Raw genomic sequence first — 19,347 nt, forward strand, 5'->3', positions numbered from 1 at the left:
TCTCCCGTGCCTTGTCCTGGCTGTGTCGGTTGTTGCCTGTTGCTTCCAGGTGGATCCTAAAATGTGGCGTTTCATTGCGTCCAGACATCTTTATTTGGTTTATATGCCGTAACCTCGGTGTTTCTCTCAGGTTTTTTTCCGTCCTTTTGGCGAGGACATGTTTGTTTCGCTTAAAACATCCCCAGAAGATAATTTTTAAGGGCTGATTGTGTCAGTTAAGAATGAAAATTAAGTATAAACAAACGGACGGTGCTAAGTTTGTTTAAAAACATGCATCGGCAAAAATTAAGTGAAAATTGAACAGTTAGGAGGAGACTTTGTGGTTTTCATCTGTGTAGTTTTGCCTGTTCCAGGCATTTCGGGGGAGAGGAGGAGGAGGAAAAATACTCAGGAGAGGTCTGGAGAGAGGGAAAAGACCACGTTAATTTCTTAAATACAAGTTGGAAATCAAGTACTCCTTACCTGTATTGTTATGCAGCTATAGCTTGATCTATATTCCCAATGTTATTCTACTTTCAGGTTCTGTTAAAGCACAACTTGATGGGATTTTCTGAGATTTGTGGTTACTTTATTAGAAAACGTGTAACTGCGTGGACTTCCCCATTGCTGATTAAATTACAGAAACACTATATTCTTTTTAAAGGCCTCTACTTAACATTAAAAGGTCAAGGACTGAGCAAACTCAGTTTTGTGTACACAGTAAACAAATTAACAAATGGAGCTTGGCATAGGGGTTTCCTTTCATTTTCCAAATCCAAGTGCAGACAGCTTTTAGTAGCATGCGCCGAGTGTAACTCTCCTTTTTTCGGTTCTTTCACAACATATTTTTAAAGTGCTATGTTTGTCTGGTAAGCATAGCTGTTTCTGTTTGAATCCTAATGAGAGGGGAACTCCAGAAGTACACAGAGCATCCTCTTCAGAGTTTGTTTAGCCTCTGGCTGCGCTGCCTTTATCCCAGCCTCCAGTCCTGCATGTCCCGCTCCCCCGTGCAGCCAGCGCGTAGATGTGCCTGATGCTGATGGAGCGTCAGCCACCGAGTGGGGATGAACCACCCGTTCATAGTTAATTCATTCCAGCGACATTCTTGTGATGGGCTAGCTAAGGCAGTGTCAGCATTTCTTTTATAAACCATGGTTTCCCAGGACCTGCGGCATGTTTCTGGGGTTGGAGAATTTGCTTATTACAAGAACCTAAAATTAGAGTTTTGTCATCTGAGCAGACAGTTCAAATTAAGATTAAAAGCAAAATTATGTTAGCAGTAACTAAGAATCTGTTAAGGATTGTTAACAAAGATTGCATTAGCTTAACTCTTGTGTTCTGTCTGATTCCTGGTTTTGCATACAATGTCTAATGATTCACTCAGCTTCCTGAGATCTGCACTTCTCCGCTCTTGAAAAGAGGAGGGAGGGTGAAATTTGAGGCAGCATTATCCAACTAAATATATTTTTTTCTGGCTCTTGAGGTTAGTGGGAACATCTGTGGCTGTCAGTGTGTTCCAAAATGAACAGAAAAGTTGGTATTGTAGTTACTATTTTTTTAGTCATCCTAAGTCTTTATTTTCACATGCAGTATTCCACTGTCTTTTGCTTCATTTTGAGTGCAAAATACTTCTCATTGCATTTGAGAGTGTGTGTTGCACAGGGAAGGTGTGTAAAGATCAAACATGATTATGCAGATTAATCATGTGATATGTGAGAAGAAAAAGGTTGCTAGTGATTTCTTTCTTGTATGGTGGGTTTTTTTTTTTCCCCAAAGATGCAATAAAATACAGGCGGTGTGTATGTGCTCAGAAAAAGTCAAACCACAGCTCCTTTCCCATGTGTCTGTCAGTGTGACATCACTTTTGCTCTTACAGTTCTTGCACTGCTCAGACTGAAACAACTGACACGGCCGCCTGTAGTGACGGCATCGGGCTGCAGCATTTTCCAGGCTTTTTTCAGGACTTGCTATGTATTTTTAAAACAATAAGTGTACGCTATGTGAATTGCGAAGGTAAAAAAATCATAGATGTTAAAGACTATAAAGAGCTAAGAATCCTGAAGAATGCTGGCTTATTTGTCATAACATGGCTTTGCAAAGTACGTTGCAAAGCTTCTGAACGCTGCTGCAAATTCCACTTTTCACCCACACTAAGATGCTAGTGATGAAAGCTAGCAAAGCAGAACTTTGTGTGTTTAAAACGAACTGTACTGAATGTTATTCTTAAGCTATGCATAAAGCCAGAGGAATAGAAACAGAAAATACATGCTTTTCAGTGAATCAACTTGCATTGAATCAGTCACCTCAGTGTCTTGCCTGTGTTCTACCTCCTTCTTTTCTGTATTTTTTAACATTATACTTAGTATTTTTATATTTTAGGGGATAGAGGATATAAGTTTATTTTGCATGGCAAGCTTTCTGACTTCGCTGTTCAAGGTAGCTGCTTGAATTATACTATTCTTCAGTAATTTAGTTAATATTACTGTATTGTTCTTCTGTATCTGGTGCATTCTTCATCAGATATACTGTAACTTTGTGGAATTGCTGTACGAGCTGCAGCTGAAGAACAAAAGCTGACAAAGATATGAATGGGGGAAAAAAATCTCTTTTTCTCTCTAGTTTGCATACCTGTTCTCATGCTTATTCTCTTTTCTGCCCTGAAAACCCAAAACTTAAGTATATTTTGTGTTGTATTCCACTCTAAATTCAGTGCTAAGGGTGCTACGTTGACTTAAAGCTAACTGCTGTTTTAAACAGTCTGAGAAGTTCATAGCTGAAACATTGATTTTTCTGCTCACCTTCTGGCTTTTTGTGTGGCTGTGGGTGTTCTAAACACTGGAAAACGGGCACCTCTTGGAAATGGAGTGAGACCAGCCAGAGTTAGGAGTGCCCCGCTTCCCATCTTGCGTGTGTCTCAGGGTGGCGTGCAAGCCTCAGTCTCTTACAGTGATGTAAAATGGAAGGGGTTCTGGTTTTCTTTTTTTTAATGTACTTTGCTTTAAGCTCTTTTAAATTCATTCTGGCAGTACTTAGAAGGAAAATTGTCATCACAAGTTGCAGGTCAGGTGCCAAATACTTGGGAGAGGATAGGAAAGTAAAGGATAAATATTTTATAAATCTATGTAAGTAATCTTGAACTTTGATATGTTTGTTTTCTAGTTGTTTGAGATTTTAGCATGATGAACGGTGCCTTTGCTGTTCCTTTGCACATTATCTTGAATATAGAGAGTAAGGTAGGTTGCTACTGTTGTTTGGTTGCTTTAAAGATAAAAAAGAACACTTCTAAAACCGTAGTTTGATTCTCGGACTCTCATCGGAGCATTGTGTAATAACAGGAATCATAGAGTGAAGGTGAATTGCATTAAGAATTAGAATTTTAAATAAACCCGAAAGCAGTGACCCAAGAGCCGGCCGTTTTGCCTTTCTTATTTTGCAGCTTTTTCCAATGGTCTTTTGTTGTGAGGAGAGGCCAGGATGCCCATTTCATTACACAGGTGGGCAGAGAAATAAGTTAATAAAACTTTGCCTCAGTATATGTTTTACCTAGACACTCTGTCTCCTGTAGAGGTGTAAAGACACCTTCAGGCAAATACTGCATTATTGCTTGTAGTTTTGTGTGAGGAATTAAACTATGTTGAATTCAACAGCTCATATTTTATTTATGTTGAAACAAACCGAAGTCTCTTTCCTTCTAAGGGATGAGATTGACTTCTTCTGAGAGACATTAAAACTTGAGATCCGTGCTTCGCTGGGGTCTTTTCTTCTACTGCTCTAAACTGTGAGAACAGAAACCGTCACTTCTTAGACAAGTTGCAGGTATTACTAAAGAGCGCTGTCACCGCCGGTGTTTGTTCTTGCTTTTTGATTCCGGAGGAGTCATAAGCCTGCCACACGTAATTGCTCTGCTGGTCTTTGATGTGTGCCCTTCCAGGCTGGCCCCTGTTCTAATGAGCTCGTAGGCTTTCTGTTGTTGATTCTGCCAGTGTGAGTTTTCTGATTCGGGTAAAATGATCCATGCGGTAATCTGCATGGAACAAAGTGATAGGAAGGAACAGAGGAAATAAAATGCATGCAAAAGTGAAGTATGGGAATAAGGAATTTTTGGTTAACTTCACACAATATTTTAGCATTTTTAATGTTTTAAACCTGCGCTTTTGCACCTCAACTATTTGAGCATTAATCCGATGAACCTCCGTGGCCGATTCCAGTGCAGTCGGGTGATTGAGCCTTGCTTGCTGATACTTCACTAATAAACAAAAGCTTAAAGTAGTCTTCGACTTGTCCCCTTTCCTGTGCTCTCTTTTGTTGTGTAATTTCAGTAAGACTTTTGCTCAATGTAAGGTTGTCAAAGTTGGGCTAATTGGGACCTTCTGTTGTTGCAATTCTGTATTGTGAAACTACTGTAGGGGTTAGGCTGAGCCGGCTGTGCTCCAGCATCGAGTGTGGTGTCTGTTTACACCACACCACTACAAAAAGGAGTACGCAAAAGCACAGCATACTTTTTCTTTAATTGAAGTTAATCTTGGTGAAAGGTGTCAGATTGAAAGACTTTGGAAATAGGTGAAATTAACACTTCAAGACAGATGCGCTATACCAAAATAAATTGCTACATTGATCCTTGCCTAGAAGATCTTTACAGCTGGTTGTGATCAAAGCCGGCTCTTCTACTCGCGCTGTCTTAGTGTGGCAGATGAGTTTGCACTGTTTGAATGAAAACAGTAAAGCCAAAGCGATATTAAGTGTTTGAGACTTATTTTTAGTCTGTATTTCAATATATTTGATTTAGTCATTTTCAGATGATCTGTGTGTTATGTAGATGGTGCAATAAGGAAAGTCTGTAGAAAACTTTTAATACGAATTCTTTAAACAAAAGCATCTTTAAAAACGAGAAGTCTGCCCTACCTTTAAGGTACATGTGAGTAATACCAGATAGACACATACAGTGGGTAAAACTTTACAAAATATCTAAATTTCTCAGCCGGTAATTCTAATTGAAAGCAGTGGATCTTAAAATGGTTTTTTAAAAGGATATATAAATATCTTACATGCTTTTAAAAACAAAACCCACTAATCATAGGCTTATGTTAATCATGAACAACTTGCATCTGTTCTTCCTCTTGTGCGTGGCTTCAGTTGTCCAGTGAAACGTTTCAGGACCATGAAGCGACTCGGTTGGGAAAGTAATCAGGTTAAAAATAACCTAGAGGGAAAAAAAAAAAGTTATCCTCCTGGCAGGTTTTCAAGTCATATTGGTGGCTGTGGAGAGAAGGGTATTGATAGAAATAAAAGCAGGCTTTGCTATTTTTGGTGCATTGTTCCTGGTTCAGCGAGGAATGCGATGAGCCGTGCTTGTGGATACGCCAGGTTTCTCCGTTGTTTGACTGCTCTGCTGGCAGCCAGGTTGGGACAGTGCTCCGCCGAATGGAAGCCATAACTTGAGGCTGAAAAAGCACTTGGATTTGGTCATGCTTGGGAGTGTGCAAAGACCCGAGCCATTGTGATAAGGGTATATTTGGGTTTCTGGGAAATTTAATCACCCATTTTTATCACGGCAGTCTGTTTTGAGCCATGGACTCTGAGAATCTGTGCTGTAGAGTTCAAGGTGTGCAGCTGAACTTCACCTTTTGTTCCTTTCTTCAAATGCCTCTCAGTGCCAGTTCCAGCTTTTTAAAATCCTCTGTTGGCTCTGATTCTCAGTACTGATCCAGCCTACGCTGTTCTTCCTGCTTCTTGGAAGTCTTTTATTGTTCCTTACTGTACAGAAAATTCAGCATAGATTCATAAAATGCTGTATGTCCCAAGCATACTTACCACAAAATATCAAGAGTTAGATCTAATTCTTGTTTGGGGGGAAGAGAATGTGACTGCAGCGTACACTGAGCTCTGATAGCCTCAAAAGTAATTTTTGCACGAACGTAGGTGAAGGCAGACAGGTTATCTGAAGAAACTAAATGGACTTTATAGTTCTGGCCTTAATCCGAGTCCTTTGTCAGCAGGCATGGTGTGTGTCCAAGGGCCTGTTTTGTGCTGTGTGTAGAAAATGGTGCCTGACATAATCATGAAATACTGCAAAAAGATTTATTAACTTCCCTTTTGTGAGCTATGGAAACCAGTGCGCTGATAGTAGTGTGCTTCTTAGCAAAATCAAAGCAGGGCCATGAGTGTACACTGACAGAAGAGTTGGAACTTGGTTATGCTGTCAGATGTGTTACTTTTTATAAGTAGTCAGCAGGTTTCTGAAAAGAAACGTTTGAGCATTTTAGGATGAAGTTTTATATAAGTATTTTTATGATTTTTGTTTTTCAGGAGTTTATAAAATATTTAATCTCATTCATGAATCGAACTTCCTTTTTAAGTCATGGATGACAAGGCTTCTGTTGGAAAAATCAGTGTCTCTTCAGACTCGGTATCCACTCTTAACAGTGAAGATTTTGTCTTGGTTTCCAGGCAAGGGGATGAAACACCATCTACAAATAATGGTAGTGATGATGAAAAAACAGGACTGAAGGTAAGAATCAATAACCTGAGTTTGTTCCCTATCTTCTAAATCAAACTAACCACAGAGAGCTTAAAGAGGGACTTCTTTATTGTGGAAAACTTGACAGAAGGGAGAATTTATTCAGGAATCAATTTTGCCAGTAATTTCTGTGTTACTTTTGCTGATGTCAGAGGTGATAATTAGGTTTCGAATAAGAGCTCTCTTCATCACTCCCTGTGGGGTTTTTTCCCTGCTTTGCAGAATTGTTCATGAAGTGCTTAGGATGAAACAGACTATCAAGAACTTGGGACTGTGATTTTTATCACAGCTTTCGGATAGAAAGCAATATTAACATACACTTGATTTGACCACGTGTGTTAATCTAGACATATATTAAAGTTTTCCCCAATGTGAAATGTTCTCTTTAAGAAATGTAGAAGTGTAGTTACAACTAACAACTTGGCATGAATCTGAGGACACAAGCCTGTGTGCCTATGTGCTAGGCTTGTGTGAATTGGAAGGGCATTGATATCTTCTCACTTTTGGAAGAGCTGTTCTGAAAAGAGGCCCTTGTCACTCTCCCCTTTTTTTGTGTGTGTTTTGGTTACTTAAAATCTTTCATCCCAATTTGTATTTCAGTAGTCTTTAAGCAAAGCGACACAAGTAAGGTGATCGCTCCAAATTCCATCGTTTTAATGTGTTGAAAAGCAGATCTTTCTGGTTGTGTCAAGTTAGTATGTTCTTTGTGAGAGATGGAAAAAGATGTTCCACCATCGCAACAGACTGAAGTCTGCAGTCACATCTATGTCTTCAAAATAATGTCTTTAAAGATTATAAGAAATCACATGTTCTGCCTGTTGGACTGGGTGTTCCTCTTTTTCTTAGCAACACTTTTAACAGAGACTTTATTGAACGTTTCTTGATGCTTTTGCTCATCTTGCTTTTACCTCCCAACTGCTTTCATTATTTTCCTTGCATTCCTCTGAGTCCTGGACAAGATATACCATTATAGTTGCTATTTTCTTTTACACAGGACTTCAAGCTAATTCTGTTAGTTAAGAGTCTCAAGATCTTAATTTTACTTAATCTGGCAAAAATGTTTGTGTATATTTTATTGCTATTGCAGAAGATTACCATGTCACGTCATAGGATAGTCTAAGAAAAATAGAAATTTTCTTGAACAATCAGCCTGGTGATCTATGAAACCCACTGAAAGACTGTAACCTCACGCTTCCCTTTCTAGGTGCTGCAAATACCAGCAGCTGTAAATACTTAAGAATTCAGAATCGTGTCCATAGTGGTGCTTACCCTGAGAAGGCTTTTGTGGCAGTGTATGTGATTAACTCCCAAAGTTGTGATGCGTCATTTGAGACCCCAGGAGACAGACGTGGTCTTTTCCATTCCATCCTGTTATTCCCAAAGAAAATTTGGAAACATGGAGTGCCGCAGTCTGCAACACTTCTTGCTCCGCATGGGAGCCGTTTGTATCGCTGGTCTAATGGTTGCCTTGCGGCTCTCCTGCAGTGTTCCTGTGACACGTTATAACTTGTTTAGTACAGTCAAAGAAATTGAAGAGACTTGTGTATCATGTCATCTTCATAAAGCTTGCAAATATTTCAGAGAAGAATATCCTTAATCAATTTCACACTGACTCCTGAAACCTACTTCTTAAATATTCCTCATGGGTTTACTTCCAAAGTGGTTATAAAGCGCTGGCTGCAGGTATGCTGTTTCTCTTGATGAGAAAAGAACATCAGTACTGCTGCCTCCTGATCTTCAACAATTGTAAAATAAACTTACACTATTCCCTGATTTGGCAATGAATGTCACAGTGCTTTGCAGGTCTTAAAGATAAGCTTCTTTATGAATTTGGTGCCAAGACTGAGCACAATCCTTGAACAAAGCGATTCACCTTGAGCCTTTCAGTATTCTGGCATTTGAGAGTATGTGCTGTTTGGATTTTGGCTGCAATCTGAATGATTAATGGAAACATTATACCTTAGATAAGCCATTGGTGCGCAGTCTAAATTCTCCCATACAGGGATCTTCCTGTTAACCTCCTTCCTTCTGCTTAAGGAGGTGAAAACTTAGAGGAAATGGGAAGACTTTTTAGCTGATTTTAGGGACAGAAGTTGTGGTTTTGGTATTGTTCTTCAAGAAAAGAGAGATATTACCCTAGCATATAGCTTTGTTCTTGGTACCTTTTTTTTTTCAGCTTACAAATACTCATTCAGTATCTAGTTTTACTGTATTATTAAACTGGTTATCTGTGTTCATGGGTAAGTGGAGTTGTGAAGGTTGTTGGCAGTATCTTAGAAGTACTGTCACAGTGATACCTGAAAGTGTTTAAGCAGTATATGGAAAATTAATGTTAACAGTACAATTTGAGAACTGAGGTTATGTCATAATTTCATAGGAACAAATGAGATGATTTTTTTCAGGGAGACGCAATTGCTTTGGTATTTATAACTAAATTAATTTGTTTGTATATGTCAAAACCTGTTTGCTTTGATGTGCTCACTAAGAAAAGCAGAAGATAAGTTCAGGTTCATATTTGAGCAGCCGTCTTTTTCTGATGTTCTGTTCCTTCAGAAAAGTAATTTGAGAATCTTACATTTGCTGAGCGCAGTCTGAGGATGGTGCTAGAAGTTTAGGCTTGTGTTTGCTGAGTGCTGTGAAATTTGTACATGAAACCTGAGGCTCTCACTTCAAATTTGTTGCTATGCTATAGTTTCAAGTAATAGTGCTGGGGATTGAATTAATGCACGCTTTTATTTTTGTTCTTTCTCAAGTCCAGGCAGATAAATATTTCTTCTGAATACAATCACGAACCATATTTTTTCTTCATTTGGTCATAATTCATAAATGTGTTTTTGCCTTTTGTCTGCGCTGAAATCCGTGGTTCAAACACTTTAAAAAGGGGTTGTCAGTGATTATTTTCCAGAAGTATAATTTGCTAGCTGTTTCTGCTTTCCAGTACTGTTTCTTTGTCTGCGTTTGCCCACTGCCAGTGGGACTGAACTGGATTGACGAAAGCCTTGTTTCTGGAGCACAGTGTAGAACAGGAGTTCTTGAACTAGACGGTACAACGAGACCTCTCACAGCAGAGGCCAGCAGCACATGCGTCAGGAGAAGGCAGAAGGTTCTAATAAACCCCCTGTGTTGCTGTAAAGGGAGTTTTAAAGGAGGTGACATCCTATTTAAAGGTTAAGTAAAATTAGTTTGTGAGAAATGGAGAAAACAATGACTGGGGTAAATGGTTTCTTTCCTCTGTCTCAAGCAAACCTGTGCGAAGCGTTTATTAGCTCCACTTTGTTTGTTCTTCCCTTCTGCCCTTAGTTCTGCTGCACTCTGTCATGCTGCCTCTTACTGTGTTTTTGGGTTGCAGCAAAGTTTCAAAGATGTTTACATCTGAATGTGCACTGTTCCCATGATGCAGTGGATTTATATACAAGAGACTTTGGTTGACATGAAGTAGTCTTAGTTTGTATTTTAGGGCTCGTTTCTTGGGTAGTTGGCTTGTGCTTCACTGTTAGGGCTGCGAGAACAGCAGAGCTCCTCCAGTCCAAAAGGATATTTGCTGTGTCTTTTTAGAATTCTTTTTTGAGGGTAGTCTAGGCTGAGAACAAAGGCTTTCTTGGAAGGATTCTTTTGAATTACTTTTTAAATGAAGATTTTAATGAAGAGGTTTTAGAATATTTGTGAGACAGATTTTTTTTTTTTCTTTTTACGTGCCTATTTCCTGTCACACTGTAAACAACTTGAACCCGTGTTTTACCTGTCTCTAGTATTTTTAGGAACTTCTATTTTCAAGATCATATTTTATTGGGTAACATGTAGAGAGAAGTTACTGATGCTGATTATTTTACCAAATACAGTGTATCACCATTGAGACTTTTTTGGCTTGTAATCAGGATCCTGCGCTTCTTTCATGTGCATTTTATGCTAATGCCGTTACAACATCTAATTCTCACTGAATATAAATACCTCACTTTCCTTTCCCAACCACAAACTGAATTCTGTTTACTCACTATGAGCAAAAGTATATGAGATGCAGGTTTTTGCCAGAATGAATTTTAACTTCAAGTTCCATAGAAAACAGGTCCTGTAAATTAGGAGGGAGTTTTGTTTTTTTTTAATATATAGGTGTTAATGGGGCTGGTAGGACATTATAATTGATTCATTATATTTTGTTGTAAGACATGAACTGTGTAGAGTGACATGGTGCATCTTCCATCATCATCGTCTTTCTGACGAACGCCTGCAAAGACCTGAATAATAAACCTGGTATTCAAGGGATTATGCCTTTGACCACATGCTCGTGCAAGATTTTTTCATTGCTTCCATGATGAATCATGCAAATGAATACTGAAATTATTGGGAGGAAAATGTGAATGTGTGGATTCCTGTCAGTAGTTACAGGTTACTGATACTTTTGTGGATGTACAGCTGAGTAAGGCAGTTAGTTACTCTGTACTAGTCCTGGCAGGTGATCCCAGATAGCACATGAAGGTATTTTAATCCATACTAAAAAAACCACTGTCAGTTTGAGCAGGAGTTCCAAGAGCACAAACGTCTCACTATGGAATATGAACAACAAAAAAATATTTGTAAAACATTCACTAATTTATTTTTTTTTCTGTCCCTCCTTCCTCTAGGATTTTGTGTGCTTGCTGGGTTTTTTTATTACCTGTGAATTTCAGTTTCTGCCTACTTTCTTGTGAAGAACAGGATTATGGGAATCTTTTTTCTCTTAAAGTGATTGTATTCTGCTCTATTCTAGAGTAATTTCAGGTCAGCGGTTTCTGTTCTTTGTTAATATTCTTGTATGTTATATAGTTATTTTTTCCAGAAAACTAATACGCAGTTTGCACTTCCAATGCAGAGTAGATAGAGGCTGCAGATACAGATAATTATTGGGAGGTTGTGGGTCTGAGTGGGAAAGAGAAGACAGTAAGTAAACTTCATGTTTCTTCCTTTTTCCTCTGAACTGAGAAGTTTGTCTTTAGGGATGCAATTGAAATGACCATATGTCAGAATTCCAACTTGGCTGAGAAACTTCTAATCTCGCTGTAATTATTCCTGAGACACAGCTGGTGGAAATGCATGTGCGAGTCTTTAAGCGACATCAGATGTTTTGCTCATAGTATATTTAACTGATTGCAAGGCTCATCTGTGTGCACGAAGGTGTTCTGTTATCTGATCCAGTATTATTTCAGCAATCTTAACTGGACTTGGGGTTGATTTATTCACTTTCAAGATAATTTAATTTTCTACTATGAGATGCTAGTTTTGAGGCAGATAGAATTTGCTTCAATACTTAAATGGTGTTATGGGCAGATTTCTGTCTGGTCTTTATTCTTCCTACTGTTTTTAACCACTTTCTTACTTTAAAGATTTTTTTAAAAAAGATAAAGTTTTCTTTAATAAAACTTCATTTACAGTCTTTTTAAGAACCTGGTGTAGTTGCACAAGTAGGGTTTCATTAGCTTGCATGTAGTGTCTTAAGTCAATAAGCTTACAGAGATGTACAGATATAGAAATGCATATCTGCTCATAGGGTTGAATTTTGGTGGCAGCAATAATACCCATCAGCTGAAGTGTTGGAATTGGGTACCTTTCTCTGACTGCCATCTGGTAAAATACTTCCGTAAACTCCGTTTCCGTACTTAAGTTCTAAACTGTGTAAAGCATCAGTCACTTCCCTGTTAATTGCAGAGGAATGGACAAAGTTTCCTTAGATACAGCTTCTAAGAGTTTCCTGAAATGATTGTCTTCGTTCTCTTTCTAGCTTAGGATCTAATTTCACACCATTTCGTTTGCTCCATGTTTTCATGTTGACTTCAGTGAGCACAAAGTCAGGCTGTAGATGAGTGTTAGGAAATAGAACAACACTACCTCTTCTCCTCAGCATGATGGCATAATTCTGCTCCAGATTCTTCTCTTCCTGTGAAACCTTGCTATCTTACCCGTGAACCATGTAGCATATTTAATTATATTTGGCCCTTTCTGGTGCTATTCTGAGAATTATTATAGACCATTGTACTGTGGACATCTCTAAGTTTCCCCTGTCATAAGCTAGTCTTTGTAGTTGCTGATTAAAGGCTAGTTTTGAAGTAATCTCCTCACTTTTCCCAGTACTAGAAAATTCCTGCTTTGAGCTCCTTTTGTTGGTTTGTTAAAGCAGGGAGGATCTAATCTGTACTGGTGGGCATTTGCATGTTGCAGTTTGTGTTTACGGTTGTAACTAGGTTAAATTTACTAACCGCTGCTTTGGTTGGCCGAAAAAGCCATATGAATGACCCTGTGTGCAAGGGGTTTTTTTTTTTTTTCATTTGAACAGTCTTTTTTGTGTCCCAACTCTCTTTGTGGCTCTTAGATTGTGGGGAATGGAAGCGAACAGCAGCTGCAGAGGGAACTTGAAGACGTGCTGATGGACCCACCCGTGGAAGATCAGTCAAGTGACCGGGACCATGGAGAAGAAGTTAGGACTGATGGAGATGGGGAAGAACCTGTTGTCCTTGAAGCTTCAGCATCCTCTACCATTAATCCAGTGTCGGTGGCAGGACTCCAGAAACCAGAAATGAGTTTGCCAGTGAAACCATCCCAGGGAGGTTAGAAAAAAAAAATGGCAAATGCCTGGTAGTATCTTATGAACTAGCTTTATGTGGGGAAAGGAGAAATTTAGGTATAGGTGTGTCCACCCATCTTTACCCATTTCTCCCATTATAATCACCTGGTGCAGTGAATACCAGATTATGTGATGCAAGTTACCGTATGCTGAATTATCCACTCTTGCGAAAACATTGGCTATAGTAGCCTTGAGATGTGTGCAGGAGTACTGTGCGTACTTGCCTGGTTGTACAAAGTATTAGTCTGTTTTGCTATTCTGTGCATCTCAGGGCTGTAGTCAGAATCGGTGCACTCATATTTATGAGAAGCCCTCTGAGTGAACTGGTTGTGGAGTTGGGATAGCCGAGTTGCTCTCTGCCGTCAGTAACTCGCTTTCAGGCAGGGTTTTCCTGTAGTATTTTGGCCTGACTTGACTTTTTGTAGTGTGTTCTTTGGTTGCTTTTGTCATCAGGTTAGCGATGAGTCAGTCTCGGATAACTTACGTATGCCTTGTCTTGCTTCTTACGTTCAACTTCGTGTCTCACCCTAGACTGTGAGGATTTGAGCCCATTTACACCTGTGACAGATGAGGACAGCGTGGTGTTTAGCAAGCTCACCTACTTAGGCTGTGCCTCTGTGAACGCTCCCCGGAGTGAAGTGGAAGCCCTCAGAATGATGTCCATCTTACGAAGCCAGTGCCAGATTTCTTTAGATGTGACTCTGTCAGTGCCTAACGTCTCTGAAGGAACAGTGAGGTACGAAGCTCACTCAGATGTACTCTGTAACTTTGTGCACTTAATCTTATTCCCTTTCAGAAGAGGAAACGAGCTACCAGTTTACTTGGGAGGAGACGTGAGCAGCTTGGGATTTTGTTTAGTGGAAAAAGTGGTGCTGTAAATTTGTTTGCCAAAGATGTTTTATGTCCAAGGATCAGTATGAAATATTAGGATGATCCAAGGTGTTCCAAAAGCTGTAGTGGCAGTGGTTATTGATGACACTTTGGAAATAGCCTGGAAAGTATTTAATTTGTAGGCTGATACATGAGGCTTAACAGGGATGAGACTATGCACTGCTGCGTATTAGAGTAGCTTTTTGAAGGCCAAACCCTGAAAGCTACGGGGAAATCATTGGTGAAAATGGCTGTTGTATTATACTTTTTTATGTTGTTCAATTTAGATATAATTATTGTGGTCAAGCTTTGTAATAAATGACAGTCAGGAGCTAATTTCTTTGTGATGTACTTTCTCCAGTAGCTGTGAAATTGTTAAAGCTTGCAAGTTAATATCTGGCTGAAATAATTATTCTAAAGCTGCAAGCTTTGGGGTTTTTTTCTCTCTCTCTTTTAACAGACTTTTAGATCCTCAGACAAACACAGAAATAGCAAATTATCCAATCTATAAAATCCTTTTCTGTGTACGAGGTCATGATGGAACCCCTGAAAGTGATTGCTTTGCTTTCACTGAAAGCCACTACAATGCGGAACTCTTCAGGATTCATGTCTTCCGATGTGAAATCCAAGAGGCTGTAAGTTGAATCTTTTTGTCAAATTATAATGATGTATGTCTAAATGTTATTACTGAAATGAAACTGAAGTATTTCAGGCACTTTAGGAGTAATGATTCATCACTTTTAGCTTTTTTTCTGTCCCAAGTTAAGATAATTGTAGAAACCTCACATGATTTAATAGTTATTCCTTTTAAGAAGTGTAGAAAACCAGTTCATTAGATAGTAAAATGGAATTATTTTCCTACAATTACTTCTCATTCTGTTATTTAGTGAAAATTCAGGTAGGTTTCAACTGCTGCATTCTGTATGTCTGTAGCTTTCTGATCTTTCTTCGGTGTCATCTAAATGCAGGTGAGCCGAATACTGTACAGCTTTGCCACTGCCTTCCGTCGTTCTGCCAAACAAACTCCACTCTCAGCCATTGCCACCCCACAAACTCCAGACAGTGATATTTTCACCTTTTCCGTGTCACTGGAAATCAAAGAAGATGACGGGAAAGGTTATTTCAGGTATAGATTGTTCATTTCTGTGCATACAGCATCTGTTTCTGTTGGAAAGTGAGTGAACAGAGAGTTTGAGTCTGAGGTAGTCCCTAAACTCCCTTTTTGAAAGTTTCCTATTCTAGTTTAAATGAATCCCAGACAAAAACATTTTTGGGAAGTAAAACAGTGCTGATGCTCTTGACTACTTAAATTAAATTATTTTTTCCTCCTTTTTTTCCTGAACCAGGTGTTATTAGCAAGAGGTGGTGTAGGGTGAGGGTATTAGAGCAGCTTTTCACATTTTATCAGCTAATGCTGTTTCCATGTTAAGTCTGATGGTGGATAACCTTGGTTTCTAAAAAGACCTTTTTTAGTTTATCCTAAAAAGCTTTTTTCCTGCTTAGCCTATGCACAGTGCCCTTAGATGTTTTGTGTAACCATTTATAGTGTTCTGTAATTGCTGAAGTGTCTTTATTTCAGTACATCACGTCTGCCAAGTACTCTGACTTGTTGAGCACGTTGGCTCCTGGCCACAGCTTCAGAGACGTTTCTTGGATTTACATCCAGCTCAAGTTTTACTTATTAAATAAATAAATCCCATTTAATAATCCAGTATTTACTCGGCACTCCAAAAGACCGCTTGAGTGTTGAAACTGAAAAATGGTTTAGCTTGAGGCCTGAACCTGAAAGATACTGACGGTTCTTGGGCTTGGATGCAGCATCAGCCCCGGGGGCGCGTGGCAGCACGGCGGCAGCGCGCAGTGGTACCCCGGGTGCAGCTCGGTCTCGCGGGCTTGGTACCAGCGTCAGCATAGCCACAGCGCTGCAGGCAGCGTAAGCCAGTCTGGGATTCCATGCTTACGTGGTTTCCACAAGTTGTGCTGCTCAGAGGTGTTTCAGTCATAGCCAGCTCGAATACGTCAGCGTGGACTGCAGCTATGGAGATGCATCTAAAGATCTCTTCAGCCATAAAAATACAGTTGCGTTAGGGGTGGTACATTTGTTTAAAAGCTATGGACCTACTTTGTACAAAGTGAAGAAAAGTGGATTTTTTGTCTCCAGCTAAGCAGAGTCCTACTTACACTGGGCGTACAGTACAGGTTTTACTTCAAATAGCAAGCTTTAGCAGTTTGACGCTAATCCTTGTATGACCCTTCGCGTGCAGACCCGTGCTCACCTGGAAGTTGATTCAGGCTGTGATCTCAGTCTTTAATGTACCTGACCCTGGCTTGGCTCATCTACTGTCACTGGTCACCCTGGGTCACTGCTAGTGCATTTCTGTCGTGCTGGGGAAATGAGGGCTGACTGCCCGGACTGGCTGGAAGTGTGTGAATCCACTGTCCTGGCCCCGGAGACGGAACTCCTGCTGACAGTACAAGGCAGTCTGCCAGTCCCTGGCCTGCCTAAGCACCTGCTGTCAGAAAATAAACCCAAATTCTATTGGAGGTGTTAAACTATGGGCAATACTCCACAGTCCGTTTTGCAACTCCTGGGGGTCACAATGCATAGTGTGAAAGTCTGAAATAAAATACAGATTAGTTTTATATTCAAGGAAAAAGTGAACATGTGGTTGACTTAAAAAGAAAGTAAAAACTGAGCAGTCTCAGTTTGTCCGGTATTTAGTGCAACTGTGCTGCTCAATGTGAATAGCGTGTGTATTAGCGTTGAAGTGTAATTTTAGGTTTTTCCACCACAGCACACTATCCCCTCTTTTTGCCACACTTAGGAGAAGGTGCTCTCTGGAGAAAAAATAAGGCAAATAGTCTAGAGATTTGTGCACTCTTGGCTTTTGGCTTACCGTGTGTCCCAGCAGTCACCTCCCTTGTGAAAGAACAATATGCAGTTTCTCATAAGTAATTGCGTAACAGAGAATACTTGCATGTTACGCGGGGAATCAGTATTTAGAAACTTCATTGAAGTGCTGCTGGAAGTCTCCCAACACTAAGTCACGCAGTATAAAAACACTGGTTTTATTTGTGAAAACCAAGGACACTTAGTTTTCACTGATGATGGTAAAATAACATCACCTAATTATGTTGCTGTCTCTTTCATGTTACTGATTGCAGTGTGCAAGGAAGAAGGGTCTTGAGTGCTTTTGTGTAAGAAGCTGGCTTCACCAAGTGTCTGGTGCTGGTTTTGATACATGCAAGGAATACAGATAAATGACGGTCTGAGTTTTTTTTTCCTTTCCTGGTAAATAACAGTGCGGTTCCCAAAGACAAGGACAGGCAATGCTTTAAACTCCGCCAAGGAATTGATAAGAAGATAGTGATTTACGTCCAACAGACAACTAATAAAGAACTTGCTATTGAGAGGTAATTCCATTGATTTTTTAAAAAATCTTTGTCTATTTGATCTTTTTTGCTCTTTCCTCTGAGGCAGCAGGTTAGTAATTGTCCTATGAATACTCCATTTATGTAATTTTACTCCACACCTCTCACTTGAGTGGGATTGTGCAGAAGACCAGATAGGTTTGTTCAGCATGTGTGTGGCAGAGGACACGATACAGGCGCAGTCAGCTGTTGCCCACATCTGGTTGTGGGATCAGTGATCGCGTCCCCTCTAAATACCCATTTCAAAGTGTTCTTTAAAAAACATCTTGCTTTTACTTTCGGTGGCCAGTTTGTCTTAAATGCCGAGGCTATAATCAGTGACTGAGTTACTTCAATTTGCTTGGCTTTTATCTCTGTTGCGTCTGAGACTATTGTTATACGTATGCTTTGAATCTGCCACAGTCTGGAATTCTAGATTATGACGCGTCTGTTTAGGTAAGAGGATAGCTCAGACTTCAAATCTTTCTCTGCCTAGCAGTAAACTAGCAGCTTTTGACTACTGACAGTTTAATGCTGCTGATGCTACAGAGAAAAGGCGCCAGTCCTGCCGGCCTTTGCAGTCCGAAATGGAATGCAGGACAGTGTGGTAACCCAGAGGATGAAGTGGAATATACCTGTGTGGGTCAAAAGTCTTTGTGAAATGAAACCGTAAAAGACGGGTTCTTGCACTTCACCTGGAATTTCCTGATTCGCGTCTGTATCAAAGGGTAAATTCTATGCAAATATGTCTCCAAAAAAAACCAGCAAGGGAAGAAGCATGCAAGCCAAGTTGTCCTGCGGGACAGGGAACCCTTGTTAGCAGTGTCTGTTTTACACTGTTCTTGCAAACAAAGATAATTGAACAGCTTTCCAGGCTACTGTAGGCAGGGTAAAATCATATTGTAAATACGCTTATAAAATCTTCCTTGACGTTTTTAATATTGGCTTGACGTTGTTTTGCTTGACATGCTTGATGCTGCTTTGAAATGTCAAGGTTTGTTGACATTTGTTATTGGATTCATGGGCTGCTTGTGATGTGTGACAGTGAATATTTAGATAAGGAATGTTAATGATTTGTTTATGAGCAAGTCTAAGTTTTGCAGTTTTATTTTTTTGCCTGGCTTGCAGATGTTTTGGCCTTCTCCTTAGCCGTGGGAAAGATGTTCGGAGTGGTGACATGCACCTTCTAGATTTGGTAAGGATCTTTGATTAACAAAATTCAGTAATAATTTTGCTTACGATTGTGCGTGATCTCAATATAGAAAAGATTCGGACGCTTACACACAGTTGTTGATGGGGATTGATGCTGTGGCTTATGCTGTGGAGGGTGAGGCTCCGGGCAGCTGGGTTGGATCCCTGCCTCTGCTGCAGAGTTGGAATATGACCTGATGCCTGGTCAGGGGAGTTGCCCAGTTTTGCACTCAGTCATAACTTCTCGTTTAGGGGCCTGGAAGAAGGCACGTGGAACCTTACTTTTGGAAGTGCTGAATACTAAAGAGCTGTGCTCTGAACATCAAAAGTTATATGGCATACTTATCACTGTAAAAATTGAGGCCTAAGCGGCTTCCAATATATCACTGAGAATTAGCTGGTGCTTTATTTTTATGACTCACTTTTCCATCTATAAAATGATGATAAAGATCATCTGACTTCACAGGTGTGTTGTGAAAACAAACTTGCTAGTGTTTGTAAAGTACCTCCTTGTTACAGTAGTGAGTACCCAAGCTGGTCCATTACTATATGGATAATTTTGCTTTTTAGCAGGCTTTGGATTGCCAAGAAAATAAGGTTGGAGGGAAGACAGACACGCTGAACACTAAGGATAAAATATTGACTTGGTTCTTAATAGCTGGGTAACATGTGTTTTGTATGCTGAATGAAGCTGGATCTCAAAAGTCTATTTTATAAAATAGCTACGTAGCATAAAACACTACTGGTGTATTAAAACATCCTAGTGAAGTAGAAGGTATGTTAACGT

At 39.7% G+C, this 19,347-nt stretch overlaps 1 protein-coding gene across 1 annotated transcript in view; it reads left to right on the forward strand.

The window, feature by feature from the left end:
• The first annotated feature begins 6,285 nt into the window (after window positions 1-6,285).
• The window catches only part of RABGAP1 (RAB GTPase activating protein 1), a 67,596-nt gene continuing 54,534 nt past the window's right edge, over window positions 6,286-19,347 (forward strand). Inside the window, exons 1-7 of the mRNA XM_009892276.1 lie at window positions 6,286-6,487; window positions 12,837-13,071; window positions 13,620-13,824; window positions 14,419-14,593; window positions 14,927-15,084; window positions 17,262-17,372; window positions 18,498-18,564. Of these exons, the coding sequence (XP_009890578.1) occupies window positions 6,338-6,487; window positions 12,837-13,071; window positions 13,620-13,824; window positions 14,419-14,593; window positions 14,927-15,084; window positions 17,262-17,372; window positions 18,498-18,564 (1,101 nt within the window). The 5' untranslated portion in view covers window positions 6,286-6,337. The remainder of the gene's footprint in view (window positions 6,488-12,836; window positions 13,072-13,619; window positions 13,825-14,418; window positions 14,594-14,926; window positions 15,085-17,261; window positions 17,373-18,497; window positions 18,565-19,347) is intronic.

Source organism: Charadrius vociferus, unplaced genomic scaffold, assembly GCF_000708025.1.
Source record: "Charadrius vociferus isolate BGI_N301 unplaced genomic scaffold, ASM70802v2 scaffold549, whole genome shotgun sequence".
In the NCBI taxonomy this organism is placed as follows: Eukaryota; Metazoa; Chordata; class Aves; order Charadriiformes; family Charadriidae; genus Charadrius; species Charadrius vociferus.